Source organism: Budorcas taxicolor, chromosome 10, assembly GCF_023091745.1.
Source record: "Budorcas taxicolor isolate Tak-1 chromosome 10, Takin1.1, whole genome shotgun sequence".
NCBI lineage: Eukaryota > Metazoa > Chordata > Mammalia > Artiodactyla > Bovidae > Budorcas > Budorcas taxicolor.
Window position 1 is genome coordinate 8,721,575 of NC_068919.1, and position 21,675 is coordinate 8,743,249.

General features: G+C 45.0%; 1 protein-coding gene across 2 annotated transcripts in view; it reads left to right on the forward strand.

The window, feature by feature from the left end:
• PDE8B (phosphodiesterase 8B) overlaps nucleotides 1-21,675 on the forward strand; it is a 274,177-nt gene that overhangs the window by 180,043 nt on the left and 72,459 nt on the right. For both annotated transcript variants that reach the window (XM_052646127.1, XM_052646126.1), the window contains exons 4-7: nucleotides 2,963-3,022; nucleotides 5,507-5,564; nucleotides 10,248-10,336; nucleotides 19,506-19,584. In XM_052646127.1, coding sequence (XP_052502087.1) covers nucleotides 2,963-3,022; nucleotides 5,507-5,564; nucleotides 10,248-10,336; nucleotides 19,506-19,584 — 286 coding nt within the window. The remainder of the gene's footprint in view (nucleotides 1-2,962; nucleotides 3,023-5,506; nucleotides 5,565-10,247; nucleotides 10,337-19,505; nucleotides 19,585-21,675) is intronic.

Sequence of the window (21,675 nt, forward strand, 5' to 3'; positions counted from 1 at the left end):
ATGAGTGCGTTTAAGAGAAGTTTCTCCTCATAGGCATCACCTTGCTATTCTTTGATCATTTTCAGTTTCCCAAAGAAGAAACTTTCTTAAGGAACCTGTTTTAAAATGTCTTATAGATCTCAAATAATCCTATCTTCCTGCATAGAAACATTTGCCTGTTTAACTATATAGTAAAGTATATCACAAAATATTTGGGTAATTTTAGTATTAAGGGAAGAAAGAGTTGTTCAGCCATGTCCAACTCTTTGTGACCTCATGAACTTTAGCTTGGCAGGCTCCTCAGTCCATGGAATTCTCCAGGCAAGAATACTGGAATGGGTTGCCATTCTCTTCTGCAGGGAATCTTCCTGATTCAGGGATCAAACTCGGGTTTCCTGCATTGCAGGCAGACTCTCTACTGTCTGAGTTACCAGGGAAGCCACCAGGGAAGTATTAAGAAATAGATATGTACATGTGTGGATATATATGTATGTTGTGTGTGTAAAATGATTGTCAGGCTAGAATTGAGTCTCTTATAGCTAAATATATCTGCATTTTCTTGATCTCCACTTATGGTTACATGATTTTTTAGTAGAACTAGCACAATCCTTTGTACATGTATAGAATGATTTAAGTCAGTCTTCAGCTATAAAAAGAAGAAATGAATAGGAAGAATTCTTTGAATTCAGGCAAAGGCCCAATTTAGTAGATAAACTTTATAATCTTCCTTGAATATACAGGAAGGTGGTTTTGTTTCCTGTTGAGGGAACTTTTTGTCTTAGCTGCACAGAAAAACACTGAAGCATCTGTGCAGTTCGAAAGCCAGGTTACGTCTCTGCTGGTGCGTTTCCAGTTTCTGATCATGTTGATGGAGAGATTCCTGAATGCTGGACTGTGAGCACGTCCTCCCTAAAATGAGAGGAGATGCGTTCCCAGCAGATGTGCGTTGTTCATTGTCAGCGGTCCAGGACCGCTGGGTTTTGAGCTGGACTGGACCTTAGCATGCTTCTTTGGACCTCGGCCTCACCAGTCCCCGGATCCCCCTTAGTCCTCTTAAGCAGAAAGAGGTCCAGGTCCCTTTGGCCACACCTGTTCCTTCTTTGGAGGAATGAGAGAGAAGAGATCAGTGGTAGGAAGGGACTCAAAACACAGAAACCAGTCTCAAAAGAAGCTGAGTGAGCATGAGCTCCAGCTCAGTTATAACATGTTTCCTCTTCCCTAAGCCCCACCCCTTAGAATGTAGCCCAACAGACACCCAGACACCTTGAGGGGTGGAAGAGGCTGAAGGAAAGTGAGGGGTGCGCAGCAGCTCCCTGGAGATGAGCACACACCTCTGAGATGCTGTCCATTTTTTTTCATGAGGTGCTCCTGGTATTTCTGCTGAGAATTCAGTAGAAGGCTCCTAAGCAGGAGAAAAGTGTAGTTTCACGTGACCAATCCGTGGTAGGGACAGGGGCTTCCCAGGTGGCGCTAGTGGTAAAGAACCTGCCTGCCAGTGCAGGAGATGGAAGCGATGTGGTTTTGATCCCTGGGTCGAGAAGATCCCTGGAGGAGGGCATGGCAACCCACTCCAGTATTCTTACCAGGAGAATTCGATGGACAGAGGGGCCTAGGGGGCTACAGTCCATGTGGCTGCAACGTCGGACACAACTGAAGCAGCATAGCACGCACGCACAGGAAGTAATCTGCTGTCCACAGTGAGTTCAGGCCTCTCTTCAAGGGAGTTCATTCAAATACCATTTATCCACAAGGGGACCTGTACTTCCCAGAAAGACAGCAGCTGGCCATTGTCTTGAGTCTTCTTCTCACATGGAGTGAGGTCTCAAGGAACAGACCTCACAAGGAAGGTACATTTTTAGAGGAAGGTGAGGACATTTAGTCACAAGGGTGAAGCAATATGAGCTGGCTGTCCCTGGGGGAGCGCTGGTGCAAACACATGAAAATGGAGAGGAGCAGAAACGCCAGGAGCTAGAAAGAAACAAATATAAGCTGCTTCACAGATTCCTCAGGAGCAGCCTTGAGCTTTCACTTCTCAGGGCGGATGGTTCCCTTGTGAGGGATCTCGAAATAAGGAGAGGCCAGACCATGGAGATGGATCGAAACAGACACGCTTATTTGTATGAAGGTTCCAGTATGTGGCCCTTTCTTAAGAATTCATCAGACTCATGACCCCTGACCAGCGGTCTAAACCCGAGTCTAAGCTGTAGCATAGCACAGTTTCCAGGAAGATTCTTGGACTTCAGAATTCTTCTGTATCTTAACCCTGGTAAGTTCCTAGGGAATAAACAAATGATAGACAGGTGGTCATGGTACGATAGACATCATTATAGTGACATTTACTGCATCGATCGTTTCTCAGCCCTAGTTGATGACTCAGCTGTTTAAAGTATTTGAACAAAAATAACCATACAACCAAAAAATTGGAGTGGTTCTTCATACAATGTTTAAAAGACCTTCACCTGCACCTGTGTATCCAGCTGTCAGCAATCCTTCTTTTAAGATCAACTTTCTGAACCATCTATTATTTTAAAAGAAAAACAGGTCCAACTTAATTAGCTCCCCAAGTACAAACTGATAACTAGAGAATTGTCGGACTGCCAGTTTTCTTGCAGAGTGGAATTTCAATCAGAAAACATGGAATTTAAGTGGAATTTGCCAGTTTTTGAAGTGGAACATTGGCAGATCTGACCTACTGGAGAATTGCCCGGGAATTTCTTTTAGATGTGTGTGTGGGGTGTTTTTTTTGTTTGTTCTTTTGTGTTTTTTTTTTTGTTTTTTTTTTTATTTTTATTTTTTAGTAAAACAAAGATTGTCCTGATCCATAAGAGCATCTTCTTTTGCTGTCTTCCACGTGTTTTCAGACTCCTTCTTTGGACGGACGTTTGATTTTTCTTCCGTTTTCCCTGTGAAGAAGTCCCACATTCAGTCAGTCACCAGAACGAGGCCACATTGCTGGGTCTGATGTGGCGCTTTCTCTTTGCAGGTCAATCCGGGCCACGAACCCCTCGGAGCACGCAGTGATCCTCGCCGTGGTCTCACAAACGTAAGCTCACCCCCCACCCCCCACTGGGAGTACCGCTGTTCCTCCTGAAACCTTCTCTGACATAACACGTTCTCAGAGCTAGCGAAGCTGGGGGGAAGTCTTTGGCCTGACACTAGCAACCTTCGATCTCACTTGCGATTTTCCTTTTTTTGCAAGTTTCTAGAAATAAATAGGCCTTTCTCTTTATCCTCTCTGATTTCTGTTAGCACCTCAAAAAAAGAATGGTTACTCACTGTATGCTAGAAATGGGTGGAAAATCTCAGGAGGAGGAGGTCTGAAGAGAATGTTGTTCCAGTTTACCTTTTTTCTTTGCAGAAAAGAGATAGGGAAATGCTTGTTTTTTCACTTAAGTAAAAATAAATTATACCATGAGAACTGGCACCAAAGCCCCTGCCAGAAAAGGAATGTGCAGTCTCTGTTAGGACTGTTACGTGGCTAGAAGCAAGACGAAAGGATGAATGCCAGTGCTGGAAGGGAAAAAGGGTGCTTGAGCTGTAGCTCGGAGACTGTGGAATGAGAAACCCCTGTGCTGCGTGTAGGACGTGGCCCGCACTTCAAATGAAAGGCCAGGAAGGAGAAAAGCTGCGTGTACAGCTAGCATGATGAGAGCCTTTGCCGGTACCAAAATGTGTTGTAGCCAGTTAGTGGCCATCACTAGCTTTGGAGAGCATAAGGCCTTAATCTGAGCCCGGGACTGACTGGACTTGGCCCTGTTCTGAGAGTTGGCACAGATGCTGCCCTGGAGGAGCTCACAGGCCAGCAGCTCAGAGTATCAGTCTCCCTCAGACAGGCCCCACCCAGGGGGAGATTTAAAATATCCATTCTAAGGCCATATTGGGACAGTAAGAAATCCTGGCTTCCAAGTCTTGCCCTAAGCAAAGACTCCTCCTGACCTGCGACTCCTTGAGTGTCTTGTTAGGAGCTGTGTCTCTTCGCTTTGACACCTACCACAGGGTCTGAGCCAAGGAACGTAAAGAAACTGTCCCACTGGCCTCAGCATCTCGCCATCCTAGAGGTGACAGGATCTCAAGGGAAAGAGTGAGGGGACTAGTCTTCTTCAGCCTCCTTGCTTATATTTTATCTTCTGGGGACTGGGAACTCTAACAGGGTCTTAGAGCCTTGACATGGATACCAGACCACACAGCATGTGCCCAAGCCTGGCTGATTCCATGGGTCCATAAACAAAACATTCGTTTTTTTTCCTGCTTATATAGCAAAAAGGTGTACTTGTCCTTGACAAGTAGTGGTTTGTTGTGTCTTGTTACGAGTTTTCACTTTTTTCCCTGTTTTTAAAAATATTTCATTTATAGAGGAAGTTATAATGCTTCCCAGGTGGCAGGTAATGGTAAAGAACCCACCTGCCAATGCAGGAGACGTAAGAAATGTGGGTTCAATCCCTGGGTCAGGAAGATTCCCCAAATGGCAACCGACTACAGTATTCTTGGCTGGGATATCCCATGGACAGAGGAGCCTGGCAGGTTATAGTTCATGGGGTCACAAAGAGTTGTACATGACTGAAGGGACTTGGCACGCACGGTAATAAAATTAATGCTGCTTGTGCCAGCTGGCATATGAAGTAGGACATGATTCATACCTTTGGAGCCCGTTTTGTGCCCCTACTTACTTATTGACCAGAGAGAGTAGAACCTTGAGCTCCCAAAGAGGGAGGCAGAAGAGCTTTTACCTGTCAGGTGGGATTCAGCCACAGGTGACGAGGCAGATATGCCCTGGGATTTCTGGGCAGGCAGAGCTGTCTGCTACTCTGGCCAATCCCTAGTGTCCCGTTTTTCGTCCCCATTTCTATGGCGCATGCACCATGTTACTTGTGGGCTGTCTTGGGGGCACCATCTCTTATAAAGATGGCAGCAGAGCTTCAGAACGACTTCACAATCAGCTGACCCCATCCCCACCTTGTACTTAAACTGCAGCTCTGAGACCTGGAGGCAGCCTCAATGCAGGAAGCCGCCCCGTGAAACGAGAGCCAGTGTTTTGTCTCCTTCCCTCGAACTTTGGCTCTCCTGATGGCTGTCCTCTCCTGTTGGCTCTGGGGCGCTGCAGCTTCTGATGCCAGTTGTCCTCCTGAGAGTTGGACCCAGCTAGGTCTAGGTTGGGGGCGTCATGCTTCCAGAATGTCCGGGGGTGTCAAAGGGCACAGTGCTCTGCGGGGCAAGCATTGCACATACGTCGTCCCTCGAGGCGCTGCTCCTGTACACTTGCTCCAGCTCTGAGGGAGCCTCTCGTGCGTACCTGCGCTACAGTTCTCAGCCACTGCTGGAGTTCCCGCTACCATCTCTGCTCTTTTTGCATCCAAAGGCAGATGTGGGAGTCTGGCTTCCTGCAAGACAGGTGCCCGCTGCAGGTGTGTGCTGGCCAGGAAGCCACTCTTGGAGCCAGCTCCCTGCTTCCTCCTTGCTGTCTCTGCATTTCAGTGTGAGGAGCCCTGGTTGTATCTGTTGAGTGATCACGTTTTCTGCTCTGTGGCAGATCCGGCAACTATGAAGAGGCCTCTGTGCTCCCCCTTCTACACGCGGGCTTCAACAGGGTACGTAAGGGATGACCTGGCACCTCCCGCAGGTGCGGCTGTGCATCTTGTCACAGACATTCGGCCCCAGGACTGGGAGGGAAAACTGTTCTCGTGGGGGATGACAAGTGTCTGATGGCCAGGCTTTTTCCCCTTTTCTCTCATAACTTCATTTATCTTAGCAACGGATATGTAATAGCTAAAAATCTGTCTTACTATATCAGGTCGAAATTCCATAGTCCCAAAGTAATCCCACTTAAACCAGTTAGCATATGTGTATGTGATTATCAGTAGTCCCTAGATCGGCGCACAGGGTTCCATGGTCTTCAGGGCCCAGCCAGAGCTTACACCTCAGACACAGGCCCTTGATTCCAACAGCATCTGAGAAACTCCTCATTGAGACCATACTTGTCAGCAAAGAATTCTGAGTGATGGCTGCATGAGTAACCCTGATATTCAATTTGAAGATGAAGACTGCTTACTGAAGGAAACTTAACAAGCTCCGGAGGCTTACTAGTAGCTCAGGGTAGGGGCAGTCTGAAGGCTTGGTTGGAGGTGAGGCCTTGTGCATGCACATGGAAGGCCACATGATGGAATCAGTTTGAGAGAGAAGAAAAAGGGGTGGAGAAAGAGCATCAAAATATGGCTGCTTAAAGGGAATATATTTCATAAGATTAAGGTATTACAGATCCTTACAGAGAAATTGTGGAGGACCTCACTTTGTACACAACTTGATTTTTTTTAATAACAAGCATCTATTTCTTCTATTAGAAAATAAAAGATTACCCTTTGGGAAAAAAATAGAGTAGAGATCCACAGCTGACTTAGGCAGCTTGTGAGCGGCTGCTTTAAACCAAAAACAACAGCAAAGAAAAATTCTGTGACAACTACATGAATAACACTGATGCTCAACTAGAAGATTAAGATTGATTAAGGAGACTTACCACCAAACTAGGTAACTAGGTTTACCTGGTGTCTTGGAGTCCCGTGATCGGGGTAATCTGAATCTCAGAGTGTGATGCATCCTTTTCCTGCAAAAATAGGAGACCGCCAGAGCCTTGTGAATTATGAGAAGTCCTTTGGGTGCTTTAAGCAACTGGTGTTTCACCCTCTTAGGTTCCAAAAAAGAATCCCTCCTTCATTGTCAATCCCAGAGAAGCAGAAATTGCCCATGGAATGCCATTCTTTTGGGCTTCAGTGTGCTTCCGTGGGGAGTAACAGTGCTATGTAAAACGTTGAAGGGGTGCCACGGTTCACACGTGACTGGGTCGAGCAGTTCTGGTCAGCCCCGTCTCTCACCCCTGACACCTGCCTCCTGTCCGTCATCACACCTTCAAAGTCTGGCACTCACTTCTGGACGCTCTTCTCATGTGCCGCTCCATCTAAATGAGATGGTGCTTCTGAGCGTCCGAATGGAGAGTTGCACAACGTAAGAAGTCATGTTGTGGGGACGTCTTTACTTACTCATTTTCTGAGAATTGATGGGTATTCATAAATCTGCTGTGGAACGTTGACCACCTCTGAACCCCAGCCCACCTCTTCCCCCCAGCCCACCTCTGCCCTTCACATCTGAGGCAGGCCCTCTCAGAATATGAGCGTGGAGGTCCTCTCCATTGCCTGGGAGCAGGTTGGGGAAGGCACAACACACCATGGGTACAGTGATGAGCCCCAATTGCCATGTGTGCTGTTGAGTGTCCCTTTGGAATTCATCTTTTTTTTTAAGGTTTATTTATTTATTTTTATATTATTATTATTATTTTTTTTTTTTACTTTACAATATTGTATTGGTTTTGCCATACATCAACATGAATCCGCCATGGGTGTACACGTGTTCCCAATCCTGAACCCCCCTCCCACCTCCCTCCCATTCAGCTTTTAGTTCACTGATCCCGCTTCCAACCAACTGGTGTGGAGACTGGTGGTGTCTGGAGTGGTGCCTCTTATCTGGAGGGCTGAGATTGCCCGTCTGCTCAGAAAAGCTCAGGAGAAACGCCTGTCCACTTTGGGTGCAATGCTACTGAGTAAATTTAGGAGGGATGATACAGTTGTTCCTTTCATTCTTTTTGTGACCTGTCTGTGCTGCCCTGGAAGGTGTCACTTCTCTGTCTGGATACAGCATGACTTTCTACAGGCCGCCATGGAGCATGAAGCTCTTTGTGAAAGCATGAAAGACAGTAACCGTCGGGGCCACCTGGTATTCTTTAGTCCTGGGCCTGATGAAGGCCATTTGCCAGCCAGGTCAGGGTGCCCCCAAGTAGTTGGGGCTCTTTCCCAGAGAAGCACACCACACCTTCCAGGTTTTCCATCCCGAGCTACCATGGCACAGAATCGGCTGAGGCTGCTCCCCAGGTGGCTGGTCTCCTTTTTTGGGCAAAATCTTGTCTCTGGCAACTTTCTACCCAAGCACCCTTCCAAATATGCCAGCTATTCTTCTTGCCTTCCGTGAAGTTGTTTCCCACCTCTGAGTTATCTTGCTTATGTTAAATCATCTGCTGAAACTCAGCTCTGTGTTACTAGCTAATTGGCCAGTGCTTCAGGCAATGGGTCTTGAATGGGGACCCGGGAATACAGCACACCATCAAGTACCCCGCAGCAGCTCTGCTTGAAGCCTCTGTAGCTCTGTGTGAGCAAGTGGCCGGCTGCATGGCGCTTGGTCTACTCTGAGCCTTTTAGAAAGAGCGTCTCAGCAGAGGGCCATTGCAGCTGGTGTTTGTATCAACCTTTGTGTACCACTTTTTCTACTTGGAATGATGTTGACATGACATCATTCCAAGTGGAATCATTCCAAGGGACATCATTACGAGTTCATTCAGCAGGTGTTCAGGGAGCACGGGCTCTGTGTGAGGCAGTGTGCTTGGTGTGTCAAGGATACAGTGATCAGGCAGTTCCTCCCTGCAGAGGTGTCTTATGGAGGAAGAAGTGGGAACTAAGACTTATACTATTTGTCAGACTCCATTCTAGGTGATTGACCTGATCCTCATCTACAGATGAGAGGTTTGGTATTTTCTCTGTTTTTGCAGAAGAGGAAACAGACTCAAAATGACTAGCTTGAAGAGCTCATACTCAAAACAAGTCAAGATGCAAATCTATGGTGTTTAACTGCCAACTCCTTGCCTGGTCCATCAAAGTCATATTTCCCAAACTGTTTCAAGGAATGCTAGTGGCCCAAAGCTCTTACAAGGTGTCCATGACAAAAGGCTGCTGTGGTCAAGTAAGTGTGAAAAATCAGTGAAGACTCTGCTTCTCCTCCTCCTGTCCTGAGAACGTACAGTGCCTGTTGGCAGAGTCACACCTGAGCATGTGGAGAAATACTGTGCTAAAGACACATGCGTACATTTCTGGAAGCAGGGCCCAGGAATCTGCATTTTAACCAAACACCCACATTATTCTCAGTGTGTTGAAGTGTGAGGAGCACTGTTCTTGGTTCACTCAGTTTATTTCAGATTTTTGCATTAACTAACTATAGTCTTAAAATCCCCCAAAGATTTTCCTACTGCATTTAGTCTATAAAACACTCACTGAGTGTCACTTACGTGCAAACAAATCACTCCAGTGTTTAGAAACTGTCACCCACTGGAAGGCTGACCTTTACCACACTGAAAGTTCTTAGGAGACCTAAAGGAAAATAAGAATCATAAAAAATTACTACTTGGCTATGAAAGTGAAAATATAACATCATTTTATATTTTATATGTATAAGCATATGTATATGCTTATACATATAAAATATATCCATATACACAGAAATATGATAAAAGTCTAAGGTAAATAAACCAAAATTAATGATATCTCTAGCCTTATGATATTATCAGTGATTTGGAGATTTTTCTACATTTTATACACTTTAAAATTAACGTTATTAAAAAGAAATTAACTGTTTATCTCATCCTTTTCAAGAACTTATTTTATTATGATCTTTTTTTGTGCTTTATGAAGCATCATCTGACACTTCGCAGAGCTTGGACACAGACTGACACGTAATCTCCAGCTGCCCAGAAGCTCAACCAAAACTTCACCAAGTTTGACTTTGCTTTGCAAATAGAAAGCATTTCCCTCCGTGTGTCTTCATGGTTCCCCTTCTGTTCTTAGCCCTTCCCAGCTTCTTCCTGGGATAGTGGGACCAGAGACACAGGGAGAGTCGGGGGGCTTTGCCGGTGACCCCCAGGGAGGTACCATCCATGCTAGATGTGTGGAAGTGTGTGTGTGTGTGTGTGTGTGTGTGCACGCACATGTGTGTGAAAGAGACAGACACGGGAGAGGGAGCAGTGTGAGGCCCTCAAATGAGGAAAGAAGCAAAGATCTTCCCTTCCGTCCAGGAGACATCACTCACAATGCACACGGTGAAGGCGTCCAGGCTCAGGTTTCAGAAAACTTGCCTTCGTGCAGCAGCAGCCCAGTTGCTTCAGTGATTAGCTAAGACTGGGGAGGTGTTCTAACCCTTGCGTGTTTATTTTCCTGTGAATGTTCATAGTGAACTTTTCCCCATCTTTGTCATAGTTAACTGTACAATATTATCTGCTTTCTTGTCTCGTATACATTTAAACAGGCATTTCAAACACCCTGACAGCTGTTTTATTTCATCTCATCTCACTTACTAGTTGTCTTATATAACAAAGTTACCTGAGGTTGGAGAAACAAGCCTTTTTTAACTGTTTAAGAAGTAATTGTATTTGTCTTATGTATTATCTTTGCTTTTTCCCCCAGAGATTTATGGAGAACAGCAGCATAATTGCTTGCTACAATGAACTGATTCAAATAGAACATGGGGAAGTTCTCTCACAGTTCAAATTAAGGTATGTGGCAAAATAGGATGAACACGAGGTTCACCGTTCTGTGGCCAAGCTTGTCTGTCCTCAGGCTGAGGGTCACAGTAGAAGCCCAGAGATTCTGAAGCTATTGAACAAGTGATGGTAGCTGCTAAAAGAGAGAGTCTAAACTGGGAGCCCTTTGGTATAATGAGATAAATTGGAAGCGTTTCTTCTTTTGACAGTATTTTCCACTATTTACAGCAATTTTAAAATTATACCCTAGGAAAAGTATTGTTTAACTTCTGTACAATTATATGGAGATTAAGAATAGCCTTTGAGGATTAGTACTTAGTACTTGCAACATTTATAAACTCTTACTTGGATTGGTATAGATGCACCCAGGGGTATCTTTTATGCTAACTACGGTAATTGTTACCTATTTGTGATAGCAGTTGCCTGAGGCCTGCTTGTGGCCTCAGTATGCATGAGGTATCTCCAAGAGCGTTTTTGGGTCTCTGTGTGCATATCTGGTGCTTGTAGCTTCTCTGTGGTGCTCACTTCTGAGATAAATGGATTCTCTCGCTGTCTGGGTGGCAGGATGCTCTGCTTCTGGGGCTTCTTGAAACAGCTGAGTTCTAGCCCATGCCTGCTTTTGCTCAGGCTCTGCTCTGGCACACTCTCAGGACCCTGATTTCCTCAACCTATAAGCAGAGAGAGCAGGGCAAAGAAGAGGCTTAGGGCAGCTTGCAGCCCCTGGGAGGCCAGTCTCAAGGGGCTGCAGGCTACAGGATGCCAGAAGGGCCCTGGCTCCTCTCTCCGGCAGACTGAGGGGTCACCTGGCTTTCAGTGTGTGCATGCATGCTAAGTTGCTTCAGTCGTGTCCCACTCTGTGCAGCCATATGGACTGTAGCCTGCCACGCTTTCAGACTCAGCGAAAAATAAATAAGATAGCATCTCTTTGAAATGGCTCAATTTCTTACCTTGATTACTGAATTTGCTTTCAAAGAGAACAAAACCCTTTCTAAACTTAACTTTTCTGGACCATCCTCTGTCCCTTGAAAGAAAAATGGATGGGCATGAACCCACAGAGACCTCTTCTGTGGTTCACCCTGCTCAGGGAAGGCAACTATTTGGTGGCTGCTGCTGCTGCTGCTAAGTTGCTTCAGTCATGTCCGACTCTGTGCGACCCCAGAGACGGCAGCCCACCAGGCTCCCCCGTCCCTGGGATTCTCCAGGCAAGAACACTGGAGTGGGTTGCCATTTCCTTCTTCAATGCATCAAAGTGAAAAGTGAAAGTGAAGTCGCTCAGTCATGTCTGACTCTTAGTGACCCCTATGCTCCTCTGTCCATGGGATTTTCCAGGCAAGAGTACTGGAGTGGGTTGCCATTTGGTGGCTAGAGAGCTCTAAGAAGAGTGGGGTAAACAGTCCCTTTTGCAGTCTTAAACAATTGAGAATCTCAAACCAGTGGGAGTTCTTTGGTAAGGAAAATAAATCCCTTGGTTTCTTTGTATTCCTATATTTATTAGCGTCAGGGAACTTCATAGAATTTCTTAGGGAAACCACATTGCCTTTACTACAGCAATTTATTTTTAATTGTACTTTAATTGTTTTTATTCCTGGGGGTCTCTTCTGTTTTTATGGAGAGTGAAAAAGACTTTGTACTTTTATTTTAGATGTTTTCACAATAAATAGGATTAGGAAAAGAGATTTCATTTTGGTTTAATTCTTCAACAGTTGTATGGTCTACCACAAAAGTGAACTGCAGACACCTTACTGCTTTGATCAGTAATTCCCTCGTTTTATTTTAAATGACTGCCTGAGTTTTCCTAGGCAGCGGGAAGTATGATGGCATGCCGGGGGCCAGCGTGAGGAATTCCACCTGTGACAAGGTCATGCGGAAGGAAGCCTGACAAAACGCAAGGACGTGATCAGACTTCAGGGGTCCCCCTGGAAATTCTCGAGCATCTACCCCCAAGACCAGAGTCTGCCTGCTTTACTGTGTTATGCTTTCCACCTACTCTTCTGTGATTAACAGGGGGCTGTCCCCCCGCCACCTTTTTCTGGAAAAAAAAATTAATTTAGAGCTTTTAGATAATAAATCTCCTGGGCATAATATGACTGTTTCAATCCAAAAACCCCTCTGATGGCTTTCTAGCCTGCCTGCAGGACTCGTACAGCTGCCCGTGTGATTGTTTACAGTCTCCGAACCTCGAGAGGCACAGGAAGCTTAAAACATCCTCGGAATGCAGGGGCTTCCGAGGTGTCAAGATCATTAGAATAAAACTTATTAAGCATTTCATTGTTGAGCCAATACTTGCTGCCAAATTTTCATATCCTTTATTTTTAGATATAGTTGGTATATAGAAAAACAAGTAATAGACCTGGTATTAGCAACATTAGATCTTTGAGTTAAGTACCTTCTTTGTTATAACCCACTGCACCTTTGTTCTATGGAGATGTAACTTTAGGGCTTTAAGGAGATGCAGATTAAAGAAAAACACTTTAGGGGAAACGAAATTAACATTCATTAAGGAAGAGAGCCAAACAGTGTTAGCAAGCCTCTTGGCCAGAAGATAATGTAAATCACGTGAGACCTTTTGTATACAAAAAGATACACAGAAAGAGTCTGGGCTGTTAATGCTACATAATTTTGTATTACCCATTGATCTCTATGTACAATCAAAAAGGTATAAAAGGCCTTTCTAGACAATAGAGGCGGGGCTGGTCATTGGAAGGACTGGTTTCCCCCCGTGTCTCCTCTTTACTCTAATTTCAGGCTGAATTCCTACCTGGGGAGTGGAGGCTCACCATGTCTACTTTCTTGTCCCGGCTTCTAAGATCCATAAGAGAGAGAGCCCAAGGCGGGGCTCTCTCCGATATTCAAACGGGCGCCGGCAGCCTAACGTAGATGGTGCAGGCTCCTTGTCTGGAACTTTATTGGTTTCCCACGTAGACCAAGTTAATCAGCCTCTTCTCTCCACTTAATTTTCCTACTATACTATTTCTTCCTAATCTAATCTTATATTTCTATATTAATAAATAAGCTTTCCTCGCCAACGCCGTCCCCGCTTCGAATTCCCTGGATCCACCGGGGCTAGACCCCGGCAATGGCACAGGTCAGAGGTCAGAAGGTACCTCGTCAAGGGGGTGTGGGGTGAAGGCAGGTCTGGCAATTTGAAATAAACATTCGCAGGCGGCACTGGAGCTAAAAAGGAAAGGGCTTTAGGTTATCGTGCTGATGAAATCTGCTCAGAGCCAGGGGACTGAGAACTTCTCAAGGACTCACAGATTCAGACCTTGGCAAGATTCTAAGCACCTAGCACTGTGCAGGTCTCATAACTTCTCACCCGTCAGTGGCTAGAGCCTGTTTGCAGAGTTGGGCTCATTGTAAAGGTTGTGGTGAAATGCCTTGGGTTCTTAGTCCAAATCTGCTTCATGCTGGTGAATGGGCCTGGCCCAGCAACTGCGGTCCCAGGAAGGTGGGTTTACTCAGAACCCTAACCCCCTCATCTTCTGCACCAGCTTCAGCTTGGCTGATAGGAAGCCTCGCTTCCCAGCCACAAGCAACCTGCTTGGGAGCAGCCCCTGCAGGAGGGAAGGGAGGCAAGTTCTCTGCAAGAGAAGACAGAGGTGGAAGGACTAAGTGGTCAGGTCCTTCTGATGCTGTTTGGCTGGTTGTACCTCAACTATCTTCAGCTCCCTTCTTGTTTTTTGGAGAAGTAGTGGTGGGGTGTGTGGTTTGATTCTCCCTAGGCCTAGTGGGTGGGAGAGACAGTGACCCTCCATGGTCTCTCCAGCTCCTTAGGGTACTTCAGGACATCTAAACCATCTACCTGCACCCCAGGGGCTGACAGGCAACTCTGTGACTTGCTGTTGATAGGGGAAATAAGGCTCTGTGTTATACAATGCCAGAATAATTATAGTCTAATTATATAATACTTTTCCCTGCAATTCCACCCCCAGCTGCAGCTAAATATGTGACTTACTAGCATTCAGCAAGGACACGCTGTACTGCATGGATAATACTGGATGTTGAAGGCAGATACTTCTGTCCAGTCTTCTTGGATGGTGACCATATTTACTTAACCAAGAAAAAAGATCATGTAATCAAACATAAGATACCTAATCTAGAAATTCCATTATATGAGAATAACTTTTAAAGATAGAACAGAATCATACTTCTGTGTACATGTGGTGGATTGCTTTATTGAACAGAAGAATTCATGAAAGGGGAGATGGCTAGGGAGACAAGGGAGAACTGATGACTGTTTATCACTTACGTTCTTGTGCTTTTTTATCATGAAAAGAACTGTGTTAACCAAAATATCAGTAGGATTTGGGTATTTATTGGGAGTTCAAGGTGATGTGCGTACTAAATCGCTTCAGTCATGTCCAACCCTATGGACTGTGAGTTTACACTAATGAAGGATGAGCTATTGTTTCATCATTAGGCAATCTGATACCCATTATCTAAGGCTTACACCTGGATCAGTTTATTTTACTCCAAGTCTTAAGACAATAGCAGTCCTCCATTTTAGAAAGAATCAATTCCTGATGCGCTAACCTCGGTATTCTGTAGAACACTACACCTCTCATTACCAACCGATGTTTTTAGAGCACTTTATCCTCACATGGGCTCTGCGTGACAGTCTTGTGTTACAGGAGTGAAAACTGAGCTGTGATGACTTAAGGTAACCAGCCTGTGCTGCATCGCTGCCCAGGAGCGGTGCTGGCTGGTGGCACGTCCATGACTTCCTCCCTGCCACTTCCACACTCCTGCTGGGATGTGAGTTTGTGTCCAAAACCTTCGCCCTTCACGCCACCACCTTGCACAATCCATCCTACCCTGGTTCTACAGCCTCAGTGTGTGTGTCTCAGAGGGGTGTGCATGTTTTGTTGGAGTAGATTCTAGAGTCCCTTTGTTAGGAACACAAGAGATCGTGTAACAACCCAACCAGCCCAGCACAGCTGACAGAGGAAACACTGAGAGCCAGAGAGACTCTTGGCACGGTTGCGGGTGCCTGATATGTAGGCGCCAGTGCTGGAGCAGAATGCAGGCACCCGTGTTAAGTCAGACGCACTCTGCACACCATCGTAGCACCGTGTTCCCTGTAGACTTTCCAGCTGTTGTTCAGTCGCTCAGTCGTGTCCGACTCCTTGTGACCCCATGGACTGCCGCACGCCAGGCTTCCCTGTCCTTCACCATCTCCCAGAGTTTGCTCAAACTCATGTCCATTGAGTCGGTGATGCCACCCAACCATCTCATCCTCTGTTGTCCCCTTCTCCTCCTGCCTTCAATCTTTCCCAGCATCAGGATCTTTTCCCATGAGTCGGCTCTTTGCCTCAGGTGGCCAAAGTATTGGAGCTTCAGCATCAGTCCTTCCAATGAATATTCAGGGTTGATTTCCTTTAGGACTGACTTGTTTGATCTCCTTGCAGTCCAAGGGACTCTCAAGAGTCTCCTCCAACATCACAGTTTGAAAGCATCAGTTCTTTAGCACTCAGCCTTCTTTATGTTCCATCCATAGTCTCACGTCCATACACGACTACTGGAATAATCATAGCTTTGATATATGGGCCTTTGCAGGCAAAGTAACACCTCTGCTTTTTAATACACTGTCTAGGTTTATCATAGCTTTGTGGTATTTACCTGCTTCACGTGGATCTTCATGACAACTAAGATAATGAAGGAGAAATGGTTACATTACCAGCACTTCTTGGCTTTTCACAACAATATTCTGTTTCTCTGGAGCTTTTTCTAATTTTTCAACTTCTCAACCTGAAGACTACAAAAATACATTCGCATTGCTGTGTTATATGGCTTGTAAGAACAGAAAAATTAAGCTAAATTTCTTCTACGTGAAGAATATTAATAATTAATGGAGGAAATTTAATTCTCAAACTCTAGGAACATGATTCAAAGTAATTACTTCATTTTGCTACAGGTTTATTTAAACAGAACCATCAGCCACATTGATTTAAAGCCTAGATTTACACATGGCAGTCCCATACCATTCGTCACCGGGGACAGTAATCTGCTGGTCCTGCCAGTATACTTTCACTTTAACTATTGATAAAGATCTGCTTTGTTCCATGGGGCATGATACTCACCGGAGAGTATCACTCTCGCTTTGTAGTGAACATCTATCTGATAGATACATTTTGGCAGCTGGAGCTAAGATCTTGTACGAAAGCAGCCTCTTGAATTGACAGAAACAGTCATACTTGGAGGTAGCTGTTTACATACTTAATTGAGCCACACAGGTACTTTAAGAAAATACTTGGGTGCGAGGGGAATGTATCATCTGATCAGACGTGTTAGCACTTCCTTATCCAGCTCCCAAAGCTAAGGAACTAGCCCACATAGACTTGCTTTTCCGTGTGGGACTGCTGGAGACCGGGCTTGCTTTCCTGTGGTGCTGGGCTGGGTACTGGACCCAAAGCCCTGAGCACACTCGCGATGAGACCAGCTCTTACTTGCTTCTTCCTGAGACGTGGTGCAGTAATGACTTTGGTAACAATTTTAAAGTCCTCCTTGATTCTTTTTCACATTTTAAATGATCATGTTTACAAATACAGCATTGCTAACAGGACAGTATACAGCTCATATTAGGTAGGCTGTAGCAACTTACTTTATTTTTGGTTTTAATTGAAGTATAGCTGCTGTACCATATGTTACAATATGTGCTGTGCTTAGTTGCTCAGTCATGTCCAACTCTCTGTGACCCCATGGACTGTAGCCCACTGGGCTCCTCTGTCCATGGGATTCTCCAGGCCATGTCCTCCTCCAGGGGATCCTCCCAACCCAGGGGTCAAACCCAGGTCTCCCACATTGCAGGCAGATTCTTTACCGTCTGAGCCACCAGGGAAGCCCAAGAATACTGGAGTGGGTAGCCTCTCCTTTCTCCAGGAGATCTTCCTGACCCAGGAATCGAACTGGGGTCTCCTGCATTGCAGGTGGATTCTTTACCAACTGAGCTACCAGGGAAGCCCCTATGTTACAATATAGTGATTCATAATTTTGAAAGGTTATGCTCCATTTATAGTTATAATAAAATATTATACTGTATATCCCTATAGCTTATTTTATACCTAATAGTTTGTATTTCTTTCTCCCCTCTCCCCAGTGGAAACCACTAGTTTGTACTCCATATCTGTGAAATTGCTTTTTGTTATATTCACTGGTTTGTTGATTTTTTTAGATTCCACATATAAGTGATATCATATAGTATTTGTCTTTTTCTGACTTACCTCACTTAGCATAATGCCCACCAAGTCCATCCATGTTGCTGCAAATGGCAAAATTTTGTTCTTTCTGTGGCTGAGTAATATTCCATCGTATATCTACATCACATCTTTATCCATTCATCTGTCAATGGGTACTTACGTTGCTTCCATATCTTGGTTATTGCTGTTACGAATATTGGGGCATATGTATGTTTTTGAATTTGTGTGTTTGTTTTTTATGGATGAATACCTAGGAGTGGAATTTCTGGGTCATATGATGGTTCTATGTCATATGGTAGTTCTGTTTCCAGTCTTTTGAGAAACGTAGTTAGGAGCAATTTGAATAAGAAAACACCTTACGCTGTTGGGCATCTTGGTTGAGTGGGGTTTATGTTCCCCTCCGCTCACCTCCATCACGATTACTTACTGTACCTACCCTCCCACACTGGCGTCTTCATCTCTGCAGTGACAGGAACACCACCCATCAGTGGACTGAAATCCTTCATTTTCCATGCAGGTTGCCTTGCTACTATTGAAAGCAGTTCTTGGTCTGATGTTCCAGATACACTCATGAGAAAGTGTAGGTTAGGATTAACTTTTCTTCTCACCAACAGCCTTTGAAAGCTTTAGAGAACAAAGAATTATTTTGAGATCTTGCAAATAATATAAAGTACTATGTCTTGAAATCTTATATTGTCCCAAGTACTTTGAGACATAGCTCACATAAACTATCTATGTTGAGTCTTACAACAAAATTTAAAGAATCTGCCAGCAATGTAGGAGACCCAAGTTCGAGCCCTGGGTTGGGAAGATCCCCTGGAGGAGAGCATGGCAACCCACTCCAGTATTCTTGCCTAGAGAATTCCATGAACAGAGGAGCCCAGCGGGCTACAGTCCCTGGGGTTACAAAGAATCAGACATGACTGGTCAACTAACACTTCACTTCATTTTGTAGATGAGGAAACTGGGACACAGCAAAGAGAAAATATTGCCCAGGGCCCCATAACTGGCATGATACCGAACCAAGTTTCACCCAGTTTTTTTCTACTCTCTGCCTTGTAAACAGTTCAAAGTAAAATGGCAAAGTTAGATGCTTTATGAGAGAAAAACGAATAATGTTTTAAGAGTTTATGAGAAGAAACATCTGTCTAGTAAATTAACATTTTTGTGGGAGTAATGTGTAAGAAAGCCTTCACTGGACTTGTTTTAACAGCCAGCATGAATAAGAAAGCTCTGGAAACTAGGCACATCCTTCCTGAGTTAGATGGTAAGTAGCTTATTGTATCTGGAGTTGCTCTAGGTTGTAAGGTAGCTAGAATGTTATGTGAGAAATTGAAATGATTTTAAATATTCCAGATATACAAGGGAGGTCATCAAGAATAGTGCCCACCTGGAGACCTGTGAAATGAACCAGGCAAGAGGAATTCTGCCCTCTTTGCCTTTCATCAGACAGTGGGTATAGTTGAAAGCAAAGTACCATAAAGGCTTCTTAACTAAGGTCATCAAAGTAAGAAAAGAAAAAAAAAAATGTTTCTGTGTCTGTTGCAAAAGGCCAGAATACCTCAGATCCAATATGGGTTTAATTAGGTTTTCCAAGCTGATGGGGACGGGACTTCTCCGTGACATTGCTGTGAATGGAACGGCAGAACGTCATTGACGTAGAACACGGGCGCCTCTGAGGCCGGCTTCTGCGTGTCTCTTCTCTTGTGTCAGTATGAAGGTCTCATCCAGCACGCACAGAGGTCATTCCATGACCCATGACCAGTGGCTGGATAGATTTCTTCTCTTTGTGTGATATACGTAGAAGTATCTGCTATTTGTTTATTTCATTTGAAAGGCTAGGTTTCTTTTTTTCCCCTCCAAAACAGAATATCGAAAGGTACTTGGTTTTAATGAATCTCAGGAACTGTCTGCTTTGATAAGGCAACAGATGAAATGCTCATGGTTTTCTCGCAGGACTAACGTGAATCTTCTGCAACTTTCAGGGCCTGTAATTCAGTGTTTACAGCATTAGACCACTGTCACGAAGCCATAGAGATCACAAGCGATGACCACGTGATCCAGGTACGGGAGCACTTTTTTTCTTTAGACATCAAAAGAGAGCCTTTTAAGTCTGAGCCACCCTTCTCTGAGCACTTTGCTGTGATTCTCACATTTCAGCACATTTTCTTTGGAGAAACAAACATCAAAGTATGCAAAGAAAACTGATACTCTTCGGCTGAGAATTAGATACTCAGTGGGAATAAAAATTAGTTCAGATCAGAACCTGCGATTTCTCTGACAGAGATGGGATAAATTCTTTAGACTTTGCGGAAAGACCTTGTTTATACCAAAGTATGTCAGAACCGTAAATATTTATAAATGCCTTGGGAACAGAATATTATCAGTGGTCCTCATTGATTTACCTACAGTTGGTATTCCAGTTATAAAGCATTCTTATATAATATACGGGCTTCCCAGGTGGCACTAGTGGTAAAGAATCCGCCTGCAATGCAGGATACTGGGGTTCGATCCCTGGACTGGGAAGATCCCCTGGAGGGCACAGCAACCCACTCCAGTATTCTCATCTGGAGCATTCCATGGACAGAGGAGCCTGGTGGGCTACAGTCCGTAGGGTCCCAAAGAGTCAGACACGACTCAAGTGACTTGGTGTGTATGCTTAGATAATATTAAAGTCGTCTTCCTAAGAAAATGAGATTGGCAGACATATGTTTGTGGAAATATAGTTGTCTTATTATTTTTGGAAGGTAGGAAATCCCATGGACAGAGGAGTCTGGCAAGCTATAATAAATCCATGGGATCACAAAGAGTCAGACGCTATAGGGCAACTAACACTATAAGAAATTTACACTTAGAAAATATTCTGCAACGTAGACTCTGCACTGATGGGCACTGGCCTGCCGCCCTTGGTCTGCATCGTGGCACTGAGTGTGAGAGCCTCGCTGCCCTTGGTAGAGACAGACTGTGTCCAGCACACCGCCCACGACAGCCTCTCATGTGCTTTCCTGTGAAACAGCCCGCTGCCCACACAGACACCCCACTCCCACCTGGGGTCGGTGATAGCAGTCACCCACTCTGTGGGCCCGGTCACCCATACGCTCAGGAAGTTATCTTGTTTCCCTTCAGGAACACCATGAAAGAGACATACAGTAACACAGATGGGGAAACCAAGGCCCAGGAAGGCCAAGGAATTCCTCCAAGGAAAACCCCGGTAATAAATACTGGAACCAAAACATCCACCCATGTCTTTCTAGCTCCGGAGCCTTCCTACCTGGTTCCCTGTTTGGCTGCGTTTTTGGACTTTGTTTTGCTGGCTGTCCCATGACGCGGGTCTAAAGGCTTCCTCATGATGCTGCCTGTCACTGGCCCACCTGTCCACGGATCTGCCCTGAACTAGAGAAATCAGACATGTTTCTGTTATAGACCGGGCACAGATCCACTTCCACCTGGACTCGAACAGTCAGTTCTGTTCATGAAACACATTTGTTTTGCACCTCCCTCTTTTTTTCTTTCTTTACAAGAGAAAAACAGAAGTTTCTTCATATATACTTGCATACCAAGGAGATATCCAGGGAAAAAGGAGTGAACTCACACCTCCAGCTTTTACAGGGAAGCCAGGGCGTGGTTTTACTGATGAGGAGAAGGGGCTTTCTGCTCTCTACCAGCTGTAGTGTTGCAGGCAGTCCTTTCACAGATGGACGAGTCCTTTCTTCTCCAGTTAGCTCCTGATGGTCAGGAAACCTGCATCTCTGGGAGAGGTGATAGGCTGATGGTGTCACAAGCTGTGAATCACTGGCAGCCTTTACCTGAAAGAGGAAGGAGCAGGGGCTGGGTATGGTGGGTGCCTGGTTAGGGGAATCCTTGTATTAAAAGGGAAACTGTACTGATTGCAGAGTTTCCCTTGGGGCACCCTCTCAGGCCCCTTTATAAGCCTGCCAGCATCCTAAACATAACACTCAAGCACAAGGAGGAAGTTGAAGGGAGGACATTATATATAAGGGGGAAATTTAAAAGGCCTTTGTGCCATAGATTTTAAAAGGTGTCATCATGAGTGAGTTACATCATATATGTTCTTTTTCAGTACCAGAGTCCTTCTCGGGGCAGTTCCGCTTCTCAGGGCATGTGTCTCTTAGTGAGGTGGCAGAAGCACTTGAC